Consider the following 18,553-nt stretch of genomic DNA (forward strand, 5'->3'; position numbering starts at 1 on the left):
ACAGCACTGACTCCATCCCACCCCCGAAGACCTCGGAAAACAGGACACAGAGAAATGGACACGTTTCATAGTGAACAGAGAAGTAGCCAGAGAGAGAGAGAGAGAGAGAGAGAGAGAGAGAGAGAGAGAGAGAGAGAGAGAGAGAGCTGGGTGTCTAGAGAAGGGGGGGAAAGGCATAATTAATGGGCCAATTAATGGGCTTCCTGCGATAAGAGATACCCATGAGCTCTGGCTAGCCTATAGTTTAAACACCCACAGCACCTTAGACCTCAGTGTTTAATGGGGAAAGAGAGGAATTTCGGGTATCCCCACGGCCTTTTCACCAGAAAAACACAGTTAGTGATAGACATCGAGTCTGCGTTCAGCATATGGGGAATTCCAACTGTTGCTGAGAGAGCGGAGACCTCCACACTCCCGTTGCTTCCCCCATTCAGGGAACGAGGAAGGTGAGACTTATTTACCGCCTCACTCAGTGCACCCACATCACCTCTCCAAGGTCTCTGCCTCCAGGGTCCCATCCTAGACCCTATCCTGTCCTCCATGGCCCTGGGACTAACCATGGCTGCTCAGGGGAACTCCCCTGCCACTCTCCTGGACTGCCCTCAAAGACCTCTCCATCCGGATCTTTGCTGGCCCCTGTTCAGAATCCACTCCACCCACTCTCCTCGGCTCCCTTCCCAGGTCCTTTGGGAGCCCCGGGCTGGGAGGAAGTGTCTATGCTGAACTCTCCCACCAAGTCCTCTCCTTGTCCTCGGAATCTTTTTTTCTTAGCCACCAGTGTTTGCTGCGGCTCCGGCCGCCACCTTACGCACCACTGATGCCACCTCCACAAAAGCGAAAGGGACGGAAACATAAATACAACACGCGTATTTTGTGTGAAATTTGCTTTTTATTTGGGGACAGGGAAATGAACACACACCGCCCTCAAGCCTGGGCGCCCGGGACACCAAGATATGGAATGGAGCCCTCTCTTCAAACCAAGTATGCAAATGAAGTCGGTATAGTTAGCACATCTCGAAGGAGGTCTCGGGGGTCTTCACCATTGGTAGGCACCTTCTGGCCTGCAGGAGGGAAAGGAAAGGAATTGAATGGGAGGTGTACGTGATGGGGCCAGTCACTCTCCAGGGGATGCCTGTCGTGGAGGGTGGGTGTTTTTTACCGAGACCTGATGGGGAGGTTTTTGCTGTCATCGGTGAAGAGCAGTTTGGAGAGGAGAGTTTCTGGGATGTCTCTTTTCCCATACCTGAGGGCGGGACCACAAAGGGGCATGGTCAGTTCCAGGTGGAGATGGGACGAGGGTGCAACCCGGGAGGTCCTCCCGGCCCGCCCTCTCCAGCGCTCACCGCTGTCGGGTGACCAGGTTGAGGTAGTGGCGCAGGGAGGCGTAGTAGCGGCTCAGCTCCTCCGGGGAGGCGTCTTCGCCCGGAGCTTCGGGTTTGGCAGGGTAGGCGTCCACCAGCGCTCCCAGGCAGGCGAGCAGGACTAGCAGCACTGCGACCATGACGGACCAAGGCCTACGCACCGCCACCATCTAGGAAGGGAGCATGGAAGGGTGGGCCATCCTGAGCCCCGACCCTCCCACAAGGGAGGCTGCGGCTGCCGTCGGCCCGCAAAGACCTGTGTGTCTCAGCCACCCGGCTCGCCTCGTCTTCTCCCGCCATGCACCATCTCTAGCCTCGGTTTCCTCATCCATTAGCCAGCCCTGCCCGCCTCCCCGCTCCCGCTAGTACCCAAACAGGTAGATAAGAGAAGACAGCAAAGTTGACTCGCGGGTTCCCCGGGCTCCCCATCCCTCCGCAGCTAGACCCTGCCCAACCAGCTCCCAACTACTCAGCTCGTTTCCACTGACCCGACCTCGCTTTCCCTACAAAATCGAAGGATACCAGACCATTCCTGGGCCCCGGTCACTCACAGTGACAGCTCCCGAAGCGAGATGAGCAGGAGGTGGAAGGCAGGGGAGGCTAGAGTGCTGGACAGCTCCTGAACGCTGGCCTCTGCTCCGAGCTTCCCCGGCGGGACTTATATCCCACTTGGAAAGGGAGGGGGAATCCAGGGGAGGGGATCCACCAAGGGAGGGCTTGTCTCCTCCCTCCCTCCACCCCTGCCAATCGCTGACTTTACACCCAGCCAGGACGTGCTGTCTCTCCACCTCGCAGGAGCTGAGGGGGCAGCCCCGGTCCTCCGACTTGGGGGCCTTCTGGAGGGGTGCCTTGTCTGAATCTTGTGTTCACCCCACAACTGCCACAAGGAAGAGAATTTAGAGTTTAGACAAAATCAGGAATGAGAGTTCATCTTCCTTGGCCTTTTCATAGAAAGGGATGGAGAAGGGGGAACACAGTTCCCACAGCCTGGGGGACCCATGACAGCCCCTTCCATGAAGCGACCCTCTGACTGGACATGCAGGGGAAGTCTTTTTCCTGCTGAAGGCAGGGGTGGGTATGAGACCTTGCCTCCCAACCTGATTATGATGTCCTGAGGATGAAGCCTCATTGGACAGACATTCCGTTGTGTCCTTTCTCCATTGAAAGGGAGACATGTGGAGGAAAAATCTAGCTCCCTTCCCAGAAGCAGCTGCATCAGCGACATGTATATTCCAGCCTAAAATAGGCAGACCCAGGACCAGCTATACACACCTGACACAGAATGCCCTCTCAAGACGGAATCGCATCCCCAATCAGGACGTAGGTGTCTTCTGTGGCTGAGTGATGCCAGGTGACCAGGTGTATGCCACTGTTTGAGCCCGTTACAGCCATCACTGGACTCGGGCTGGTGAGGGAAGGCCGTGTGCATCTGCAGAAGAGGAGTAACCACTAATGTTTATTAAGCATTTATTTTACACTGCATAACACATCAATTCCTGCATGGTATTCAGAGTGTCCCCACCTTACAGCTGAGAAAACTGAAGTTCTGAGGGGTCACCCGTGGCTCCAACAGGGGAAGAGGGCAGACAGACCTCGGAAACAGCCTTCTCGTCGCGGACAGGAGACAGGCTTGGCACCTTGAAGCTCAGGAGTTACACGTGGGAGCAAGCATTGGGATATGATAAGTCTTGGACCACAACCTACTCTGAGTGGCTGAGTGGAAGAAGAACCCCAGAACACCAACCACATCAGACCCACCTGCTTCACTGAGAAGAGAGGGCCGTAGGGAAGTGTTCTGTAAAGCCTTTCCAGTTCCTTCTCTCAGCCCGGCCAGAGCCACCACTCCATCCAACCCATGGAAACAGGAAGGGCCATCTTGGCCAGACCCCTAGTTCTGGGCCATCCCTTCCACTTTTCAGGACAGATGGCTGTGGGTGCTATTTTTAGAACTCGCCTGAGATGGAGCATTCAGGGCTCTTTCAATCACCTTTTTATGGGTTCAGTCACCTGCACTCTCCGGAAACGGATCCTTATCAACCAGCCAGGTCCCATGGGCCCCATGTAACAGAAGAAGCACCAGGTCATCTTGCTGAGCACGTAGGTGGAAGAGGACATCAGGTCAAAGGGACATGTACCCCAGCCCTGGAGAAAGGAGAGAGATCATTCTTAGGGGGCCTGTATCTGAGAGTCAAGGCACAGCCTTCTCCTCCAGGAACCCTCATCTCAAGGGAGAGCCACATCCTTGGGAATCCCCACCATCTTAAAACAGATACAGAGAAAGCAGCCAGTGTCCTGTTTGGAGAGGAGACGACAGAAGGGAAATAACTCTACTCCTTTCGGGGAAGCCAAAGGCCATGGATGAAAAGACAGGGCTGGAGAGAGGGCAGCCTGGACACTGGTTAGGACCGCTCTTGTCATAGAGATCAGAGTCTAGATAGACAAGGATGCTACAGGCTACCAGGGCCAAGGGTATGGTAATGGACATTTGTTCGTAGGCTCCTGAAGTTCATAGGCTAGCTACAGTGGTGAGGGGTTTGTAGGTGCATTGACCCCAGACAGAGATAAAGGAGCCTGTGAGAAGAACATGGAGGATTCATCACACCTGAACACTGCCCCTCAATAGCCTGAGGGAATACAAAGTTCAAGAAAAGATGACAGAGGAGAAAGGGGAATCCAAGGGAAGGCCCAGATTCGGTGTATGAAGCAGCTGAACCCAAGGGGGCCCCTCAATGCGGACCGGGAGCCAGCCCCCCCCCACAGACCCCTTTTGTGCGTCTTTGGCAGTCTCTCCCATTCTGCATCCCAATTACAGGACAAACTGACTGCTCATTAATCACCACCTCCTCTTCAAAGACTTAATTAACTGTTGATTAGTGGGGAGGATGTCTCAGCCCTCGATCAATAGGCTTGGCTGGCCCCACAACATGCCCACCATCATCATTGACCCATGACTCAGCCTCCATGAGACAGGTCTGGGAAGTGGGGGCTGATATCTGTGAGAGGGAGCTTCCAAAATAGTTGTTATTATGCACTTGAGACCAGGACCTGCCTCCAGCTTGTCCTTGGAGGATGCAGGGTCAGAATTGCAGGGATTCCTTTGTTCTTCATTCTCAGAGAGCCTAATAAGATCAGCCCAGGTCAGGGAGACTAGAGACCTGGACCTTAGAAAACTGCTTGCCTTACGGAGCGGTGGTGGTGCACGCCTTTAATCCCAGCACTTGAGAGGCAGATCCAGGCAGATCTCTGTGAGTTCGAGGCCAGCCTGGGCTACAGAGCGACATTCAGGACAGGAACCAAAACTACACAGAGAAACCCTGTCTCAAAAAAACCAAAAAAAAAAAAAAGAAAGAAAAGAAAACCACTTGCCTTGTCTAGTATGTTCAAGCCCACTCATCCCAAGTGATTGAGCATCCTATAACATCAGTGGTCACCTGAAGCCAGTATCCAGAACAGGGACCTCTGATACACAGGACAATTGCCAATGACTCCTCCCCAGGCAAAGTTACAAGGTAAGAGTCATTCCTCACAAATGTGGGCACAGCACAAGGGAGGCAGAGACAAGAAGATCTCAAGTTCAGGGCCAGCCTGGGCTGCATAACAAAACCCTGTTTCAGAATTAAACAAAACAACAAGAGGATTGGAAATGTAGCTCGGGTCTAGAGCTTGCTTGCTTTGCACAAATCTCTGAGTTTGACCCCCAGTACTGATGTGGTGGCACACATCTGCAATCCCAGCAGTCCCAGAGGTAGAAGCAAGATCAGAAGTTCATGATCTATCTTTGGCTATATAAAGAGCTTGAGGCCATCCCAGGATATGTGAAATGTTATGGTTACTATTATATGATGAAACACCATGTTATGGTTACTATTATATGATGAAACACCATGACCAAAGTAACTTGGGGAGGAAAGGGTTATTTGGCTCACACTTCCACATCACTGTTCACCATTGAAGGAAGTCAGGACAGGAACTCAAGCAGGGCAGGATCCAGGAGGCAGGAGCTGATGCAGAGGCCATGGAGGGGAGCTGCTTACTGACTTGCTTCCCATGGCTTGCTCAGCCTGCTTTCTTACAGAACCCAGGACTGCCAGCTCAGAGACGACCCCACCCACCATGGGCTGGGTCCTCCCCTATCAATCATTAATTAATAAAATGCCTCACAGCTGGATCTTATGGAGTCATTTTCTCAGATGAGGTTCCTTCCTTTCAGATGACTCTACCTTGTGTCAAGTTGACATAAATCTAGCCATAACGGAAACCCTAACTAGAAAGAATGAAAAGCCGAGGGGTGGAGGGGTGGGAGGGAGAGGCAGGAGCTTAGCAGGTAAAGGTACTTGCCACCAAGCCTGACGACCTGACTTTAACCCAAGCTGACTTAGCCAAGGTGTTAGCTAGTTGATCATTATCTCAACTCCAGTTCTTCAAGATGGTCTGAAGAAGTCCCTATTACCTGAGGGGACAGGCTGGTTCTCAGGAGAGAATGACTCAGCACCTGGGTTACAGCTTCACCCTCAGGGATAACTGCCCTCATCTGGGAATGACCCAGCAAGGCTCTGCTGTTCCTGGAACCCAAGGCAAGTGCAGGTTCGGAACCTCTGGTTATCTCGGTGCCTTTGGTACACTGGGATGAGATAAATCCATAGACAGTCCTGGACTGCTTGACATGTCTGTGCAGAGTCAGACAAGAATCTCATCCAAAGCAAAAGACAGATACACAAAATGAGAGCAGAGATGCCGGGGAAGGAAGGGGTGGTTTTTAACCAAGGAATTTCTAATACCTTTTGTAATAGGATTTTAACAAATCTAACAACTTCATCCATTTAAATCTGTTGCTAAGAAAAAAATAGATAGGAGGACCAGAGAGATGGCTCCTCTGGTAAAGGCCCTTGCCACGAAGGCCTGGCAACCTGGATTCCGTCCTTGGAACATACATAAAGGTGGAAGGAAAGAATTGATTCCAAAGCTTTCCTCTGACCACACATGAATACTACACACACACACACACACACACACACACACACAAGATAGATAGATAGATAGATAGATAGATAGATAGATAGATAGATAGATAGATAGATAGATAGATAGATAAATGAGAAAATAAAAATCTTTTAGGACTGATTGCACATTTTGACTGTTTGTTTGTTTGTTTGTTTTGTGACTGGGTTTAATTATGTGGCGCTGGATGTCCTGGATCTTACAATGTAGACCAAACTGGCCTTGAAATCATAGAAATCCACCTGTCTCTGCCTCCTATGTTCTAGAATTAGAAGTGTGTACCATCAGCCAGGTGGAGGCGCCGCCGCCGCACGCCTTTAATTCCAGCACTCAGGTGGCAGAGGCAGGAGGATCTCTTGAGTTTGAAGCCAGCCTGGTCTACAGAGAGTTCCAGGACAGCCTGGGCAACACAGAGAAACCCTGTCTCTTTGTTGTTGTTGTTTGTTTGTTTGTTTGTTTTTTAAAATATTATGTATACAGTGTTCTGCCTGCATGCCAGGAGAGGGCGCCAGATCTCATTATAGATGGTTGTGAGCCACCATGTGGTTGCTGGGAGTTGAACTCAGGACCTTGGAAACAGCAGTGAGTGCTCTAAACCACTGAACCTTCTCTCCAGCCCTGTCTCTGCCTTTTGAGTGTCTGTTCTGGATCTCGCTCTGTGGACCAGGCTGGCCCTGAACTCACAGAGATCCCTCTGCCTCTGTCTCCTGAGTGCGGAGATTACAGGTGTGTGTGCACCGCCACTGTGGCCCTTCTTCAGTTTTACCTTACAAGCCTGGTAGCCTCAGCTCCAGATGCTGCTGAAGCCTCTGTGAAAGGCACTATGGCCTCCCAATCCTGCTTCTCACCCTGTGTCTACCAGGTTCTCCTGGGCACATTGCACTGGCATCATCTACCATTTGATGTTTTCCTGTGAAAGCGGCCATATATTCTTTTTTTTCAGGTGGGGGGCACCTGCCACAGCACAGGTGTGGAGGGCAGAGGACAATGGCCAGGAGTTGGTTCGCTCCATCCACCTGGCTTTGAGGCAGAGACTCTCTCTCTCTCTCTTTTTTTTTTTTTTTTTTTTGGTTTTTCGAGACAGGGTTTCTCTGTGTAGCTTTGCGCCTTTTCCTGGAACTCACTCTGTAGTCCAGGCTGGCCTCGAACTCACAGAGATCCGCCTGGCTCTGCCTCCCGAGTGCTGGGACTAAAGGCGTGCGCCACCACCGCCCAGCCAGGCAGAGGCTCTTGTTGCTGCCTCGGTGGTGCTGTGCGTGGGAGCTTCAGGCTAGTTCTCCTGACTGAGCTGACTGCAGAACTACTGGAAGTACAGAACTGTGCCTCTGCCTCTGGAGTTTAATGTGTGTCCCGGGGATTGAACTCAGGCCATCAAGCTTTCATGGCAAGTACTTTTTTTACCTGCTGAGCCATCTCTCTGACCGAAATATGTCTCAATGCCAAGTTTGTACGTTTTCCCAGCGGGATGAGCCTTTCCTGTGCTGGAGAGCCACTGCCTTAGCAGTCAGAAAAATTCAATTAGAAAGAATTATTCCTATTTAATAATTACTTATTTAGCAAATTACTAGACTACATAGTGATTAAGTAATTGCTACTAAGCAAATAGCTAAATTAATATTGGAATTCATCTTACTGGACAAATATTTAAATCTATTTATGGAATGTGACAAAATAGTACAGGATTGTCATTGTGCCTGTGGTCTTCAGTCCTCTGAACTACAAGTGGTACTACCAAAAAAAATCAGTTGTCAAAATTGGCTGAAGCTTTAAGCTTGTCTAGAGGAAGATACTCCCAATAGATAGTTCTCCTCAACCTGGAAGCTACTCATTCCGGAAAACAATAATTTGTTCCTTGTAAAATAGTTAATGAGCATCTTGTGAAAACTGGTGTGAACTGTTTGAGTTATCACTGCCAGAAGATATTCAGAATTGAGTACAGTCTTTCCGGGATGAATTCAAAGCAGGCAAAAGACTCGTGCAACAAAAAAGCAAAAACAAATAAATGTATTCTTTAATCCAGTTTTTAGTTTGGGAGGGACCCCACTTTTATATCTTCCAAGAGTGGGGCTGGAGAGATGGCTCGGTGAGTAATGGCACTTGCTGATCTTGAGGAGGACCTAGATTTGATTCCCAGCACCCTCATGATGGCTCACAGCCATCCATAGCTCCTGTTCCAGGGGACCCCATGACCTTTCCTGACCTCTGTGGGCAGTGGAGTGCATGTGGGGCACTTATGTACACACATGCAGACAGGTGAAACACCCCTACATATTTTTTTAAATCTAATAAGTGAATAAATAAATAAATCTTCTAAAAGGGACTCCATTTGGAGGGAATCTCTGATATAGAAATGTATGATATAGAAATGATAGGATAAAAGGATAGATTATTGAATCTGCTTTAATCAAAAAAACAACTATTAATCTTATATATTTTATATTAGTATGGATTTTGGCTTATTGATACAAATTTAATTTTATTATACTATATGTATATTTCTACTCTTGTTTAGGGTATTATGTTTATGTAGCTTATTTTAAAATGTAATATATAATTAAGAAATACAGCTTAATAGTCATCTGAATAGTCAAACTTACAGTCATGTTAGGTTTTATAGATATGCAGAGATATATTTCAGATAGATAGGCAATCTTCAAACACTTCAAAGACCTACAGAATAAAGCATTTAAAGTATTTTAAGAACTTAGACTTTTCTGGACAGTGAGAGACATCTGCTCCTGGCAGCACCAATTACTTCAAACACGATGATGGGCATCGAAGAAAGTCATTATGGAGTTTGCTTTCTTTGTGGCAAAAGCTAGCCATGGGGCAAAAAAGTGCCTTTGCCTCAACTGCTTGACAGGATGCTGTATAAACTGGACATGCAGGACTCATAGGAAGGTGACCACTGAACTTTACAAGGTGAGATGGTCCTTCAGGTTTCTGTTTCTCAGAAGAAACTATCAGACTTTCCATAGGACATGGGGAGAAGCAACTGACGAACTTTGCCAGAATGGGTGGAACATTCCTTAAAATTTCCTGCTTCACTGAAAGCTATGCCAGAGACTCTAGGCCTGTGGGCTGAAGATAGACACCCCAATGTTACAGAGGAACTGTGGATGACTGTCCAGACAGCCAGATGTCTCAGTTATTTATAGAATTTTGGAAATTGCTTGTTTGCATTTCCTGTTTTCTTAGGTAATATTATTTTCCTTCCCAAGTCTTTGATGGGGTTGAAGACTAGATAGTTATAATTATAGTTTTCCTTAGTCAGGATAAATGATAAATTAGATATACAACTTTAGACTCACAAAAATAGGATAGATGATAGAATATTTTCTTTAATTTTGCCAAATACAAATAAACTAGATATTATAACTATAATCTTACTTGATAACTGTTTTGTTATATATAATTTTACTATGTTAAAGTTAAAACCTTCTTTTTTGATTAGACAGAAAAGGGGAAGTGCTGTGGGATGTCTTTCTGTATGCTGTGAATATGTGTTGCTCCCATTGGCTAATAAATAAGCTGCTTTGGCCTATGGCAAGGCAGCTTAGAGGAAGGTGGGAAATCCAAGCAGAGATAGAGGAAAGAGAAAGGTGGAGTCAGGGAGATGCCAGCCTGCTGCCCAAGGAGCATCAGGATGCCAGCAGACTGGCCATGTGGTAAGACACAGAGTAACAGGAATGTGTTGAGCTAAGTTATGAGCTAGCTAGCAAGAATCCTGAGCCATAGGCCATACAGTTTGTAATTAATATAAACCTCTGTGTGTTTACTTGGGACCGAGGGGCTGAGGGACAGGGCAGGACACAGGAAAACTTCCGATTACAAGTCTCTATTTTAAATCCAAAAATACTAGAGCCAAAAACAATAGAATATCTCCCTACTAAATAAAAGGAAGGATATTAGTTTATTTCAACGAACTAAGAATTGATCTCTGACTAAAAGGTTCCTTTGGAAAGATTTCTAGTTTTCAGATACTGTTCTGAGCACTTTCTAGATAACTTTATTATTTACATTTAAAATTTTATGTGTATGGTGGTTTTGCTCATGTATGTCTGTGCGCCACGTGTGTGCAGTGCCTGTGGAGGTCAAAAGAGAGCGTCAGATGCCCTGGAGCTGGAGTTACAGATGGCTGTGGTTGCTGGGAATCGAATTAGGGTGCCTTGGAAGAGCAACCAGTGTTCTTAACCGATGAGCCATCTCTCCAGCCCCACATAGGGATTCTTCATGAACTATCTTCATGACACACACACACAAAAAATAACATCATCTTTCCACTCTTCATGTTTGACACCCACAGATCTGTTCTCCATCACTGTAGTTTTATCTTTTAGCAAATGTCATATAAGGGGAGTTATATCAGGATATACCCTTCTGAGACAGGCTTTGTCCGTGCAGCCTAATTAGCCTCTGAGAGTAACCCGATTTATTCTGAGTATCAATACTTCATTTCTTATTATGACCAAAGGTAAATAGTCCGGTTTATGTCATGGTTTATTCATTTATTCATAGCCCTCATTAGAAGGCTTCAGCAGTTATGACAGATATGCTACTTACAATTATGCTTAAGTTTTTTTGTGTGGATGTGTGCATTCACTTCCTGAAGGTAAATAACCCTGGAGCATGATTTCTGGGCCATATCTAGGTGCATTTGTTTTTATAAGTGTATGTTTCATTTTAGAAGAAGGTGCATACGTATTTTCTTTCTTTCTTTCTTTCTTTCTTTCTTTCTTTCTTTCTTTCTTTCTTTCTTTCTTTCTTTCTTTTATTTTTAGAGACAGGGTTTCTCTGTGTAACTGTCCTAGCTGTCCTGGAACTCGATCTGTTAACCAGACTGGCCATGAACTCACAGAGCTCTACCTGCCTCTGCCTCCCACATACTAGGATTAAAGGCCTGTGCCACCACTGCCTAGTTCCCACCACTGCTTTTTTTAAAGAGGGCATCTCTTGGAGCTGGGTATTTGACTCAGTAGTAAACATTTGCCTAGCATGGCCTTGGGCTCTGACCTCAAAGCTGCACTGTGAAAATAAAGGAAAGAAAAGAAGGAAGGGAGGGAGGAAGGGAGGGAGGGAGGGAGGGAGGGAGGGAGGGAGGGAGGGAGGAAGGAAGAAGAAAAGAAGGAAGGAAGGAAGGAAGGAAGGAAGGAAGGAAGGAAGGAAGGAAGGAAGGAAGGAAGGAAGGAAGCGCAATCCCAGCGCTAGGCAGGCAGAGGCAGGCAGAGGCAGGCAGAGGCAGGGGGATCTCTATGGGTTTGAGACCAACCTGGTCTACATAATGAGCTCCCGGTCAACCAAGGCTACATAGTAAGACCCTGTCTATAAAGAAATAATAAATAAATAGAATACATCCCATAGTTTTACCTGATGTTTAAAAGTGTGTTAGATCGGATGCAGGGGTGGACAATGAAGGGGGGGTGAAATTAGACCAAGATGATTCTGACTGTGGATCCTCGATGTTCTGCAGTCATGAAGGCTCTCACTGTCAGCACAAAGTACAGCTCTCACCGAAAAGGCAAAAAGAGAGAGTTTATCCCTGAGGAAACTATGAGTGATCACGGCTCAGGAATGTGGACTTACAGTGCCCCAGAGAACGTGTTCCAGTGTGAACATGGCTTCAGGACATTTTCGTAGTTATGAATAAAGTCATAAATCAAGGCAGTTGTCAAATACACTGGTGGAAATATCTACAACCACTAATTGGCCCATCAGTTCTGTACAATCCTTAGCTGAGGTGTGGCCTTTTCCTGGGAACTCCAGGTTCCGTAATCAGTCAATCAGCCTCTTAGACTCTTCAGCGTAGGCGTGGTTTCTATTTTTCTGAGAATTTCATTCACAGATCCTCTTTGTGTCTGTGGAAGCCAATGGATGCTTTATGCCCCCTGATTCAGTTTTTAAAAATTATTTATCTGTTTGTTTGTGTGCGTGAGTGTACATGTGTACATGAGTATATGTGTGTGCGTGAGTGTATGTGTGTGCCTGCATACCTGTGCCACATTGTGCAGGCGGAGGTCAGAGGACAACTTGTGGAAGTTGATTTTCTTCTTCTACCCATTGAGTCCCAAAGATCAGGCTTGGTGGCAAGCACCTTTACCTGCTGGACCATCCTGTTGGCCATCTATATCCTTCAAAAACAATAACAAAAACCCCACAAATCCTTTGCTAAGACACATTTTCCTGATTTTCAGCAAATTCAGTGTGTCTTAGAATTCCTAGTCTCACACACCTATACCTCCAGTGATCACCCGTTCAGCTCTAGAATTTGATTTTTTTTTTAATGGAAACACCAGAATGCTGTTGCCATTGGCTGCTGACTGGTTTTGTATAATATGGATAAAAATGGTTAACTCAAAGTGTTTGGGTATCCCTAACAAGAGTCAGTTGAAGCTGGGCATGGTGGTGCACATCTTTAATCTCATCAATCTGGAGACAGAGGCTGGTGGTCTCTGTGAATTAAAGGCCAACCTGGTCTACACAGTAAAACCTTGTCTGAAAGAAAAAAGAAGGAAGAGAGAAAAGAATGAAAGAAAGTCGGGTGAGTAGAAGTCACTCCAGGGTAGGCAGAAGTCTGAGTGTTTTACAGCACTGTTGGTAGTGTATATCATCCAGAACATGAGTTGTCAAGTTACTCATATGAGTAGGACTTTATGTGCTTGCCAGGTATGGCTAGGTCCCACACTGTAGGGCAGATGGTCATCAGGACGGATTATGCTGTGACAAGAAAGATAGGCAGCCAGAGGAGATTGACAGTTATACCCAGGCTGTTGTATCTCATCATTTCCAATATCAGTAACAACTCGGTAAGTCCTAGCTGATGCCCTCTACCGGTAAAAGAAACTCTTACCGGACACCATGAACGCCATGCTACTTAAAGACTTCGGCTTTCGCTGGGGTCTGAGTCTTCCACCAGGGTCACCGCCTAGCTGATGCTTCTGTACAATCGGAAGGGAAGCAAGGTGACATCATGGTGGCCAGCCCTGTACTCACAGTCCCCCATGCAGAGGTGAGTGGGAGGGACAGACTGTGGGGCCAAGTGGGAATGGGGCTGGAGGGAGGGTGTGTCGAGCAGGCGGACTTGGAAAAACATATCGAATGTTTAGGGCCATTGGCTGGACAAAACCTGCTCCGGCGGGGGCGGGGGGCATGATAAGGCTCAGCAGATAAAGAGCTTGTTCAAAAGCCTGATGACCTGAGTTCGATCCCTGGAACTTACAAGGTGGAAGGAGAAAATCATTGCTACAAAGCTGCCCTCTGACCCCGACCTGGATGCCGTGGCATGTGCCTACCTATACAAATACATCAGACCCACACACGAATAGTAGCTGTAGTCGTCGTCGTAGAAATAAAGTAACTACTTCAATCCCTGCCTCCGTCTCTCACCAGGCCTCTGTGGCCTGAGCCTGTTCTCATCTTCAGCCTCTGTCTTGCTCTCTGTAGTAGATGGTCACAGCACCCAAATTGTTACGAGTAACTGTTTAATCCTGCATAATGCCTGTCAGTGTGCCCCACTGCCCCAGCCCATCCTCAGTGCCCCTGGCGTTACACTTTATTGCTTACCGTGAAGAGACAGGCAGGATGTGTCTAAATGTGGACAGTAAGCTTCTTTTGTTTTCTTTAAAGGCACTGGGGATGGAAGTCAGGCCTGAGCTGCTCAACCAGGAAGCAAGAGGCCGGCTGTAGGCCGCCTTTTGTTGGCTGGTTTTTCAGTTTTATTAGGAACAACGTCTTTTACAGCGACTTTAATAGGCTGTTTGACAGTGAGTCCCTTTTTCTTTCTTTCATCTGTAGTTTTTTTTTCCCCCTGAAGCATACACATATTACTTTAATAATTAAAACTAAATGGAAGGTTGGTTGTGAGCTGCCATGTGGGGGCTGGGAATCAAACCTGAGTCCCCTGGAAGAGCAGCCGGTGCTCTTAACTGCTGAGCCGTCTCTCCAGCCCTGAATTTGCCTTTTTCAATTTCAAGTACTCTGGTTTTACTTAATCTACAGATACCTGCTTTTCCTTAAATATTTCACATGAAATAATTCCTGTTTTCAGCTAATAGCAATGTCTCCAATATTATATTGTCTTAATAAATATATCATACTAAATAAATAAATAAATAAATAAATAAATAAATAAATAAATAAATAAATAAATAAATGGAAGCCAGGCATGGTGGGACACACCTTTAATCCCAGCACTCAGGAGACAGGCACAGGCGGATCTCTACGAGTTCAAGGCCAGCCTGGGAGGTCCCGGCCCTCCAAGACTACATAACAAGACCTTGTCTCAAAAATAAACAAATAACATAAAATAAATGAAAAGGGGGCCTGGCTATGTCATTCAGTGGATGGAGGGCTTGCCTAATAAGCATGAAGCCCTGGTTTCCCTCCCCAGCACCCCATAAACCAGTCACTGTGACACATGCTTATGATCTTATCATCGAGGATATCATCAACTATGTATTGAGTTTGAGGATACATGAGAACCTGAGATAGATAGACAGACAGACAGACAGACAGACAGATGATAGATAGATAGATAGATAGATAGATAGATAGATAGATAGATAGATAGATAGATAGATAGATAGATAGATAGACAGACAGATTATAGCTGGTAGACAGACAGACAGATAGCAGGAGCAAGGAGCCTGTGGCCTGAGGCCACATCTGGCTCACTTGATTGCCTTTAGAACCTGCCCTTTAGTGCTGAGGGACTGGAGAGATGGCTCAGAACACCAGACGCATAAATGATGCCCAGACATACATGTAGGCAAAACATCTGTACACATAAGATAAAATAAATAAATCAGGGGGGATGCTGATTCATGCTGAGACATTCCTGTAGCCTCTGAGCCGTGTCGCCCACACATTTCCGAGTCCACGGGGTGTCAGAAGACATTTTGCTGACTGCCTTGCTGAAGTCCAGACACAGGAGTTTCCAGCACCCTGACCTCTGACAAAATAATCCCATCAGCACAGAAAATGAGATCAAGCCAGAGTAATGTGTTTTTACCGTCTCCGGTCATGCTTTTTGTTTTTGCAAGCCCGAGGGCTGTGCAAAGGGTGTGGACACTGGAGTGTCACTGTTCTGGGTTTGAACCCACATGCATTTGTCCCTGTGTGACTTTGGACAATTTGCCTGACTTCTCTGAGCCTCATTGTTGAAAGAAAGAAAGAAAGAAAGAAAGAAAGAAAGAAAGAAAGAAAGAAAGAAAGAAAGAAAGAAAGAAAGAAAGAAAGAAAGAGGGAGGGAGGGAGGGAGGGAGGGAGGGAGGGAGGGAGGGAGGAAGGAAGGAAGGAAGGAAGGAAGGAAGGAAGGAAGGAAGGAAGGAAGGAAGGAAGGAAGGAGAAAAGAATGATAAAGCTGGTGCCTTGGGTTTCATTTTGCTATTAAAACAGTTGGTTTATCTGTGTATAATCTTCCTTTCCTACCAAGCTGTGGTCTCCTTGGGGAACAAGGCTGGAGGCTGGGGTACAGCTCAGTGGAAGAGCGACCACTTAGCATGTGCAAGGCTCTGGGTTTGATCCCCAGCACCACAAGAAAACAGAGCATGGTGACACATGCTTGTAAACCCACTGGGGAGGCTGAGGCAGGAGGATTGCAAGTTGGAGACCAGCCTGGATTACATATTGAGAGACTCTGTCTGAAAGGAAGGAAAGGGAAAGTCTGTCTCCTGTCTTTGGGTCCCAGTGCCTGCATTCAAGGGGACCCTTGTCCCACCCATGCACCCCGTCCTTGTCTGTCCCCAGTCACCTCCCGCTCCTCTCTTCCCACGTTCTCATCGACTCCCTCCTTACACCCCTTTGTCCTTCACCTCGAGAGAAACCTCTTTTCTCCACCCCCCCTTCTTCCACACCCAGCCTGGGTGACAGGCCCAGTGCCCATCCTGGGGGTCACCTGTGTCCCCATCTGTCATGTGGCACAGCCTGCCCTGTGGCCTTTGATGGAAGCAGGCGCAGGCATGATGAAGCGGCCCTACTCATTTACTAGGTCGCTCGTTAGCAGCTTCATTAGTTCCGAGGGCTCCGTGGAAAGCCATTAGTGTGACTCAGTCTGTGCCATCCATCAGAGAGGAGGGTGGTAAGTGACAGCCGGGAGAAGAGAAAACAAGAAAATGACCCAACTCCCGCCCTCCTGCCGCCTCCCAGGAAGAGCAAGGCTGGGACAGCTCCATGGAAACCACCGTCCAGGGGCCTCCCCCGGATACACCGGCCTCTGGCAGGATGCGGGGACGCTGCCCCAGCTGGGGGACAGCGTGTGACCTATTCTGATGCCTCCTCCTGTGACCTGGCACCTCTGACGCTTGGTACCACTCATCCAAGGACTCCCTGGGTCTGTCCTGTGCTCCTCCCTCCCTGGGTTCTGTCTCCCCAGTCTGGCTCTAAGATCCCTGGGTCCTGCAGATGAGTCCGCAAACCATTGCTGCCCCTACCTCAGGGGTCATCTTCCTGAGTCTCTCTGCCAGGTCTGGGCTATTCATGGAAAGCTCTGGAAACTACTGCACCAGAGCTTAGAGCTCGAGAACCCCGAGCCACACAAGCAGCCAGGCAGAGCATCAGTCCTTAGGGAGCCCAAGACTCTGTGCCCCGGATGGGGGAAATGACTTATAATTCACACTCATATCCATTTTTACACGTATTAGTGTGTCTATGTGTCACACATATGATGTGGCGTGCATGGGGAAGTCAGAGAACAACTTACAGAAATCAGGTCTCTCCTTCCACCATGTGAGTCCCGGGGATCAAACTCGGGTCCTCATCCTTGGTGACAAGCACCCTCACCCTAGCCATCTCGCCAGCCCCTCACATCCATTTCAAAGTTGGATCCCCTCGGCAGCACTGGCGGGCAGCTGAGAACTGTAGTACCACCTCCTCCCGAACTCTGCCCGTGCTCCCCACCAGGGACCTCTCAAGACCCCATATCAGCAGAGCATCGGCAGGGCCCCAACACATGTCCCTCTGCTCTTGGACTCGGGGCACCCCAGTTCATATACCTGTATCTCATCCTGCCGTGTCCAAGGCTCCGAGTTCAAGACCAGGGAGGGACTTGCTAAGCTGTGCTGAGGGAAGATGTAAGTAGTCCTCAGTTCACAGAAATGGACGTTACAAACAAAAAAAGACAAGGGAGCTGCTTTGTCTCAGGTCACATGATGGTGACTTGCTGGGCCTGGATGCCGGCTGAGAGGGCTCCATGACCCTGAGTGGACAGGGTGGGTGGATGTGCTGTCTGCTTCCTCCTGGCTGTTCCCAGTGTCTCTTCTTCCTGATTCACTGGTCAGATAAGTCTAGACTTAGCTGACACCGTGGCCTCCCTCAAGACTGTACACATGTCACTGAGTTGTGGCCAGTGACTCACAAATGGAATGGTATTTATTTGTTGATGAGACAGGATCTCATGTAGTCCAGGCTAGCCTCAAGCTCACCAAGCAATCAAGAATGACCTTGAACTTCTAATCTTCCTGCCTTTTCCCCCCCAATTTCCGGTATTACAGACACGCACCATCACCCCCCATTTATTCAGTGCTAAGGTTTGAACCCAGGGCCTGGTGTACGCTAGACAAGTACTCTCCCACCTGGGCTACAACCCCAGTCCAGTATTAATCATTTCTATGAGGTGTTTTTAGAGGCACCACGAAGATGCTCTCTCTGTCTGTCTTTCCCATCTGTTCAGATGGTTGGAGCTCAAGCGGCCATGCTGGACCAGAAGGCGATGGCTGTGCCTTTGGGGGCCAGAATGAAAAGCATGAAGGAATCTAGATTTCTGACAGTTCACTCCCACACAAGCCCAAAGACACCATCCTTTGGCTTCTTCCCAGAGAGAATAAAACCTGGAATGTCATGGGTCAGTTATCCTTCAGCGTGGTTCCCAGAACAGCAGCAGCTCCTGGCACCTGGTTAGAAACACACACATATACATACATGCATATATATACATTCACACACACACATGCTTTCACATGCACACACACAATACATATATACACACATGCATACATATGCATTCACATACATGTGTATATCCACTCATAGCACACACAGTACACATATACATACATGAATATATATGCATTCACACACACACACACACACGCACGCACGCACGCACGCACGCGCGCACACACGCACACTGTTTCAATATGTTGTGTCTTCCGTGTCCCAGGTGCTGGAGGTCAGGTGTACCCCTCAATGCCCAGCCAGCA

General features: G+C 47.8%; 1 protein-coding gene across 4 annotated transcripts; it reads right to left on the reverse strand.

Annotated features, from left to right (window-relative positions):
- Nucleotides 1-890: 890 nt before the first annotated feature.
- Nucleotides 891-17,525, reverse strand: Pyy (peptide YY). 4 transcript variants are annotated; one of them, XM_006970618.2, is made up of 7 exons: nucleotides 17,348-17,525; nucleotides 2,884-3,503; nucleotides 2,634-2,790; nucleotides 1,913-2,029; nucleotides 1,344-1,531; nucleotides 1,166-1,243; nucleotides 891-1,061 (listed from the first exon to the last, which is right to left on the reverse strand). In XM_006970618.2, exons 5-7 carry the CDS (start codon nucleotides 1,529-1,531, stop codon nucleotides 1,037-1,039), a joined length of 291 nt encoding a protein of 96 aa, XP_006970680.1. In that variant the 5' UTR covers nucleotides 1,913-2,029; nucleotides 2,634-2,790; nucleotides 2,884-3,503; nucleotides 17,348-17,525; the 3' UTR covers nucleotides 891-1,036. The 4 variants fall into 4 exon arrangements, with proteins under 4 accessions (XP_006970680.1, XP_076433896.1, XP_042139412.1 ...); XM_076577781.1 differs by having other exon boundaries at nucleotides 1,160-1,243; nucleotides 17,348-17,521; XM_076577782.1 differs by lacking the exon at nucleotides 891-1,061 and having other exon boundaries at nucleotides 1,156-1,243.
- Between the last annotated feature and the right edge of the window lie 1,028 nt (nucleotides 17,526-18,553).

This window comes from Peromyscus maniculatus, chromosome 8, assembly GCF_049852395.1.
Source record: "Peromyscus maniculatus bairdii isolate BWxNUB_F1_BW_parent chromosome 8, HU_Pman_BW_mat_3.1, whole genome shotgun sequence".
Taxonomy (NCBI): domain Eukaryota; kingdom Metazoa; phylum Chordata; class Mammalia; order Rodentia; family Cricetidae; genus Peromyscus; species Peromyscus maniculatus.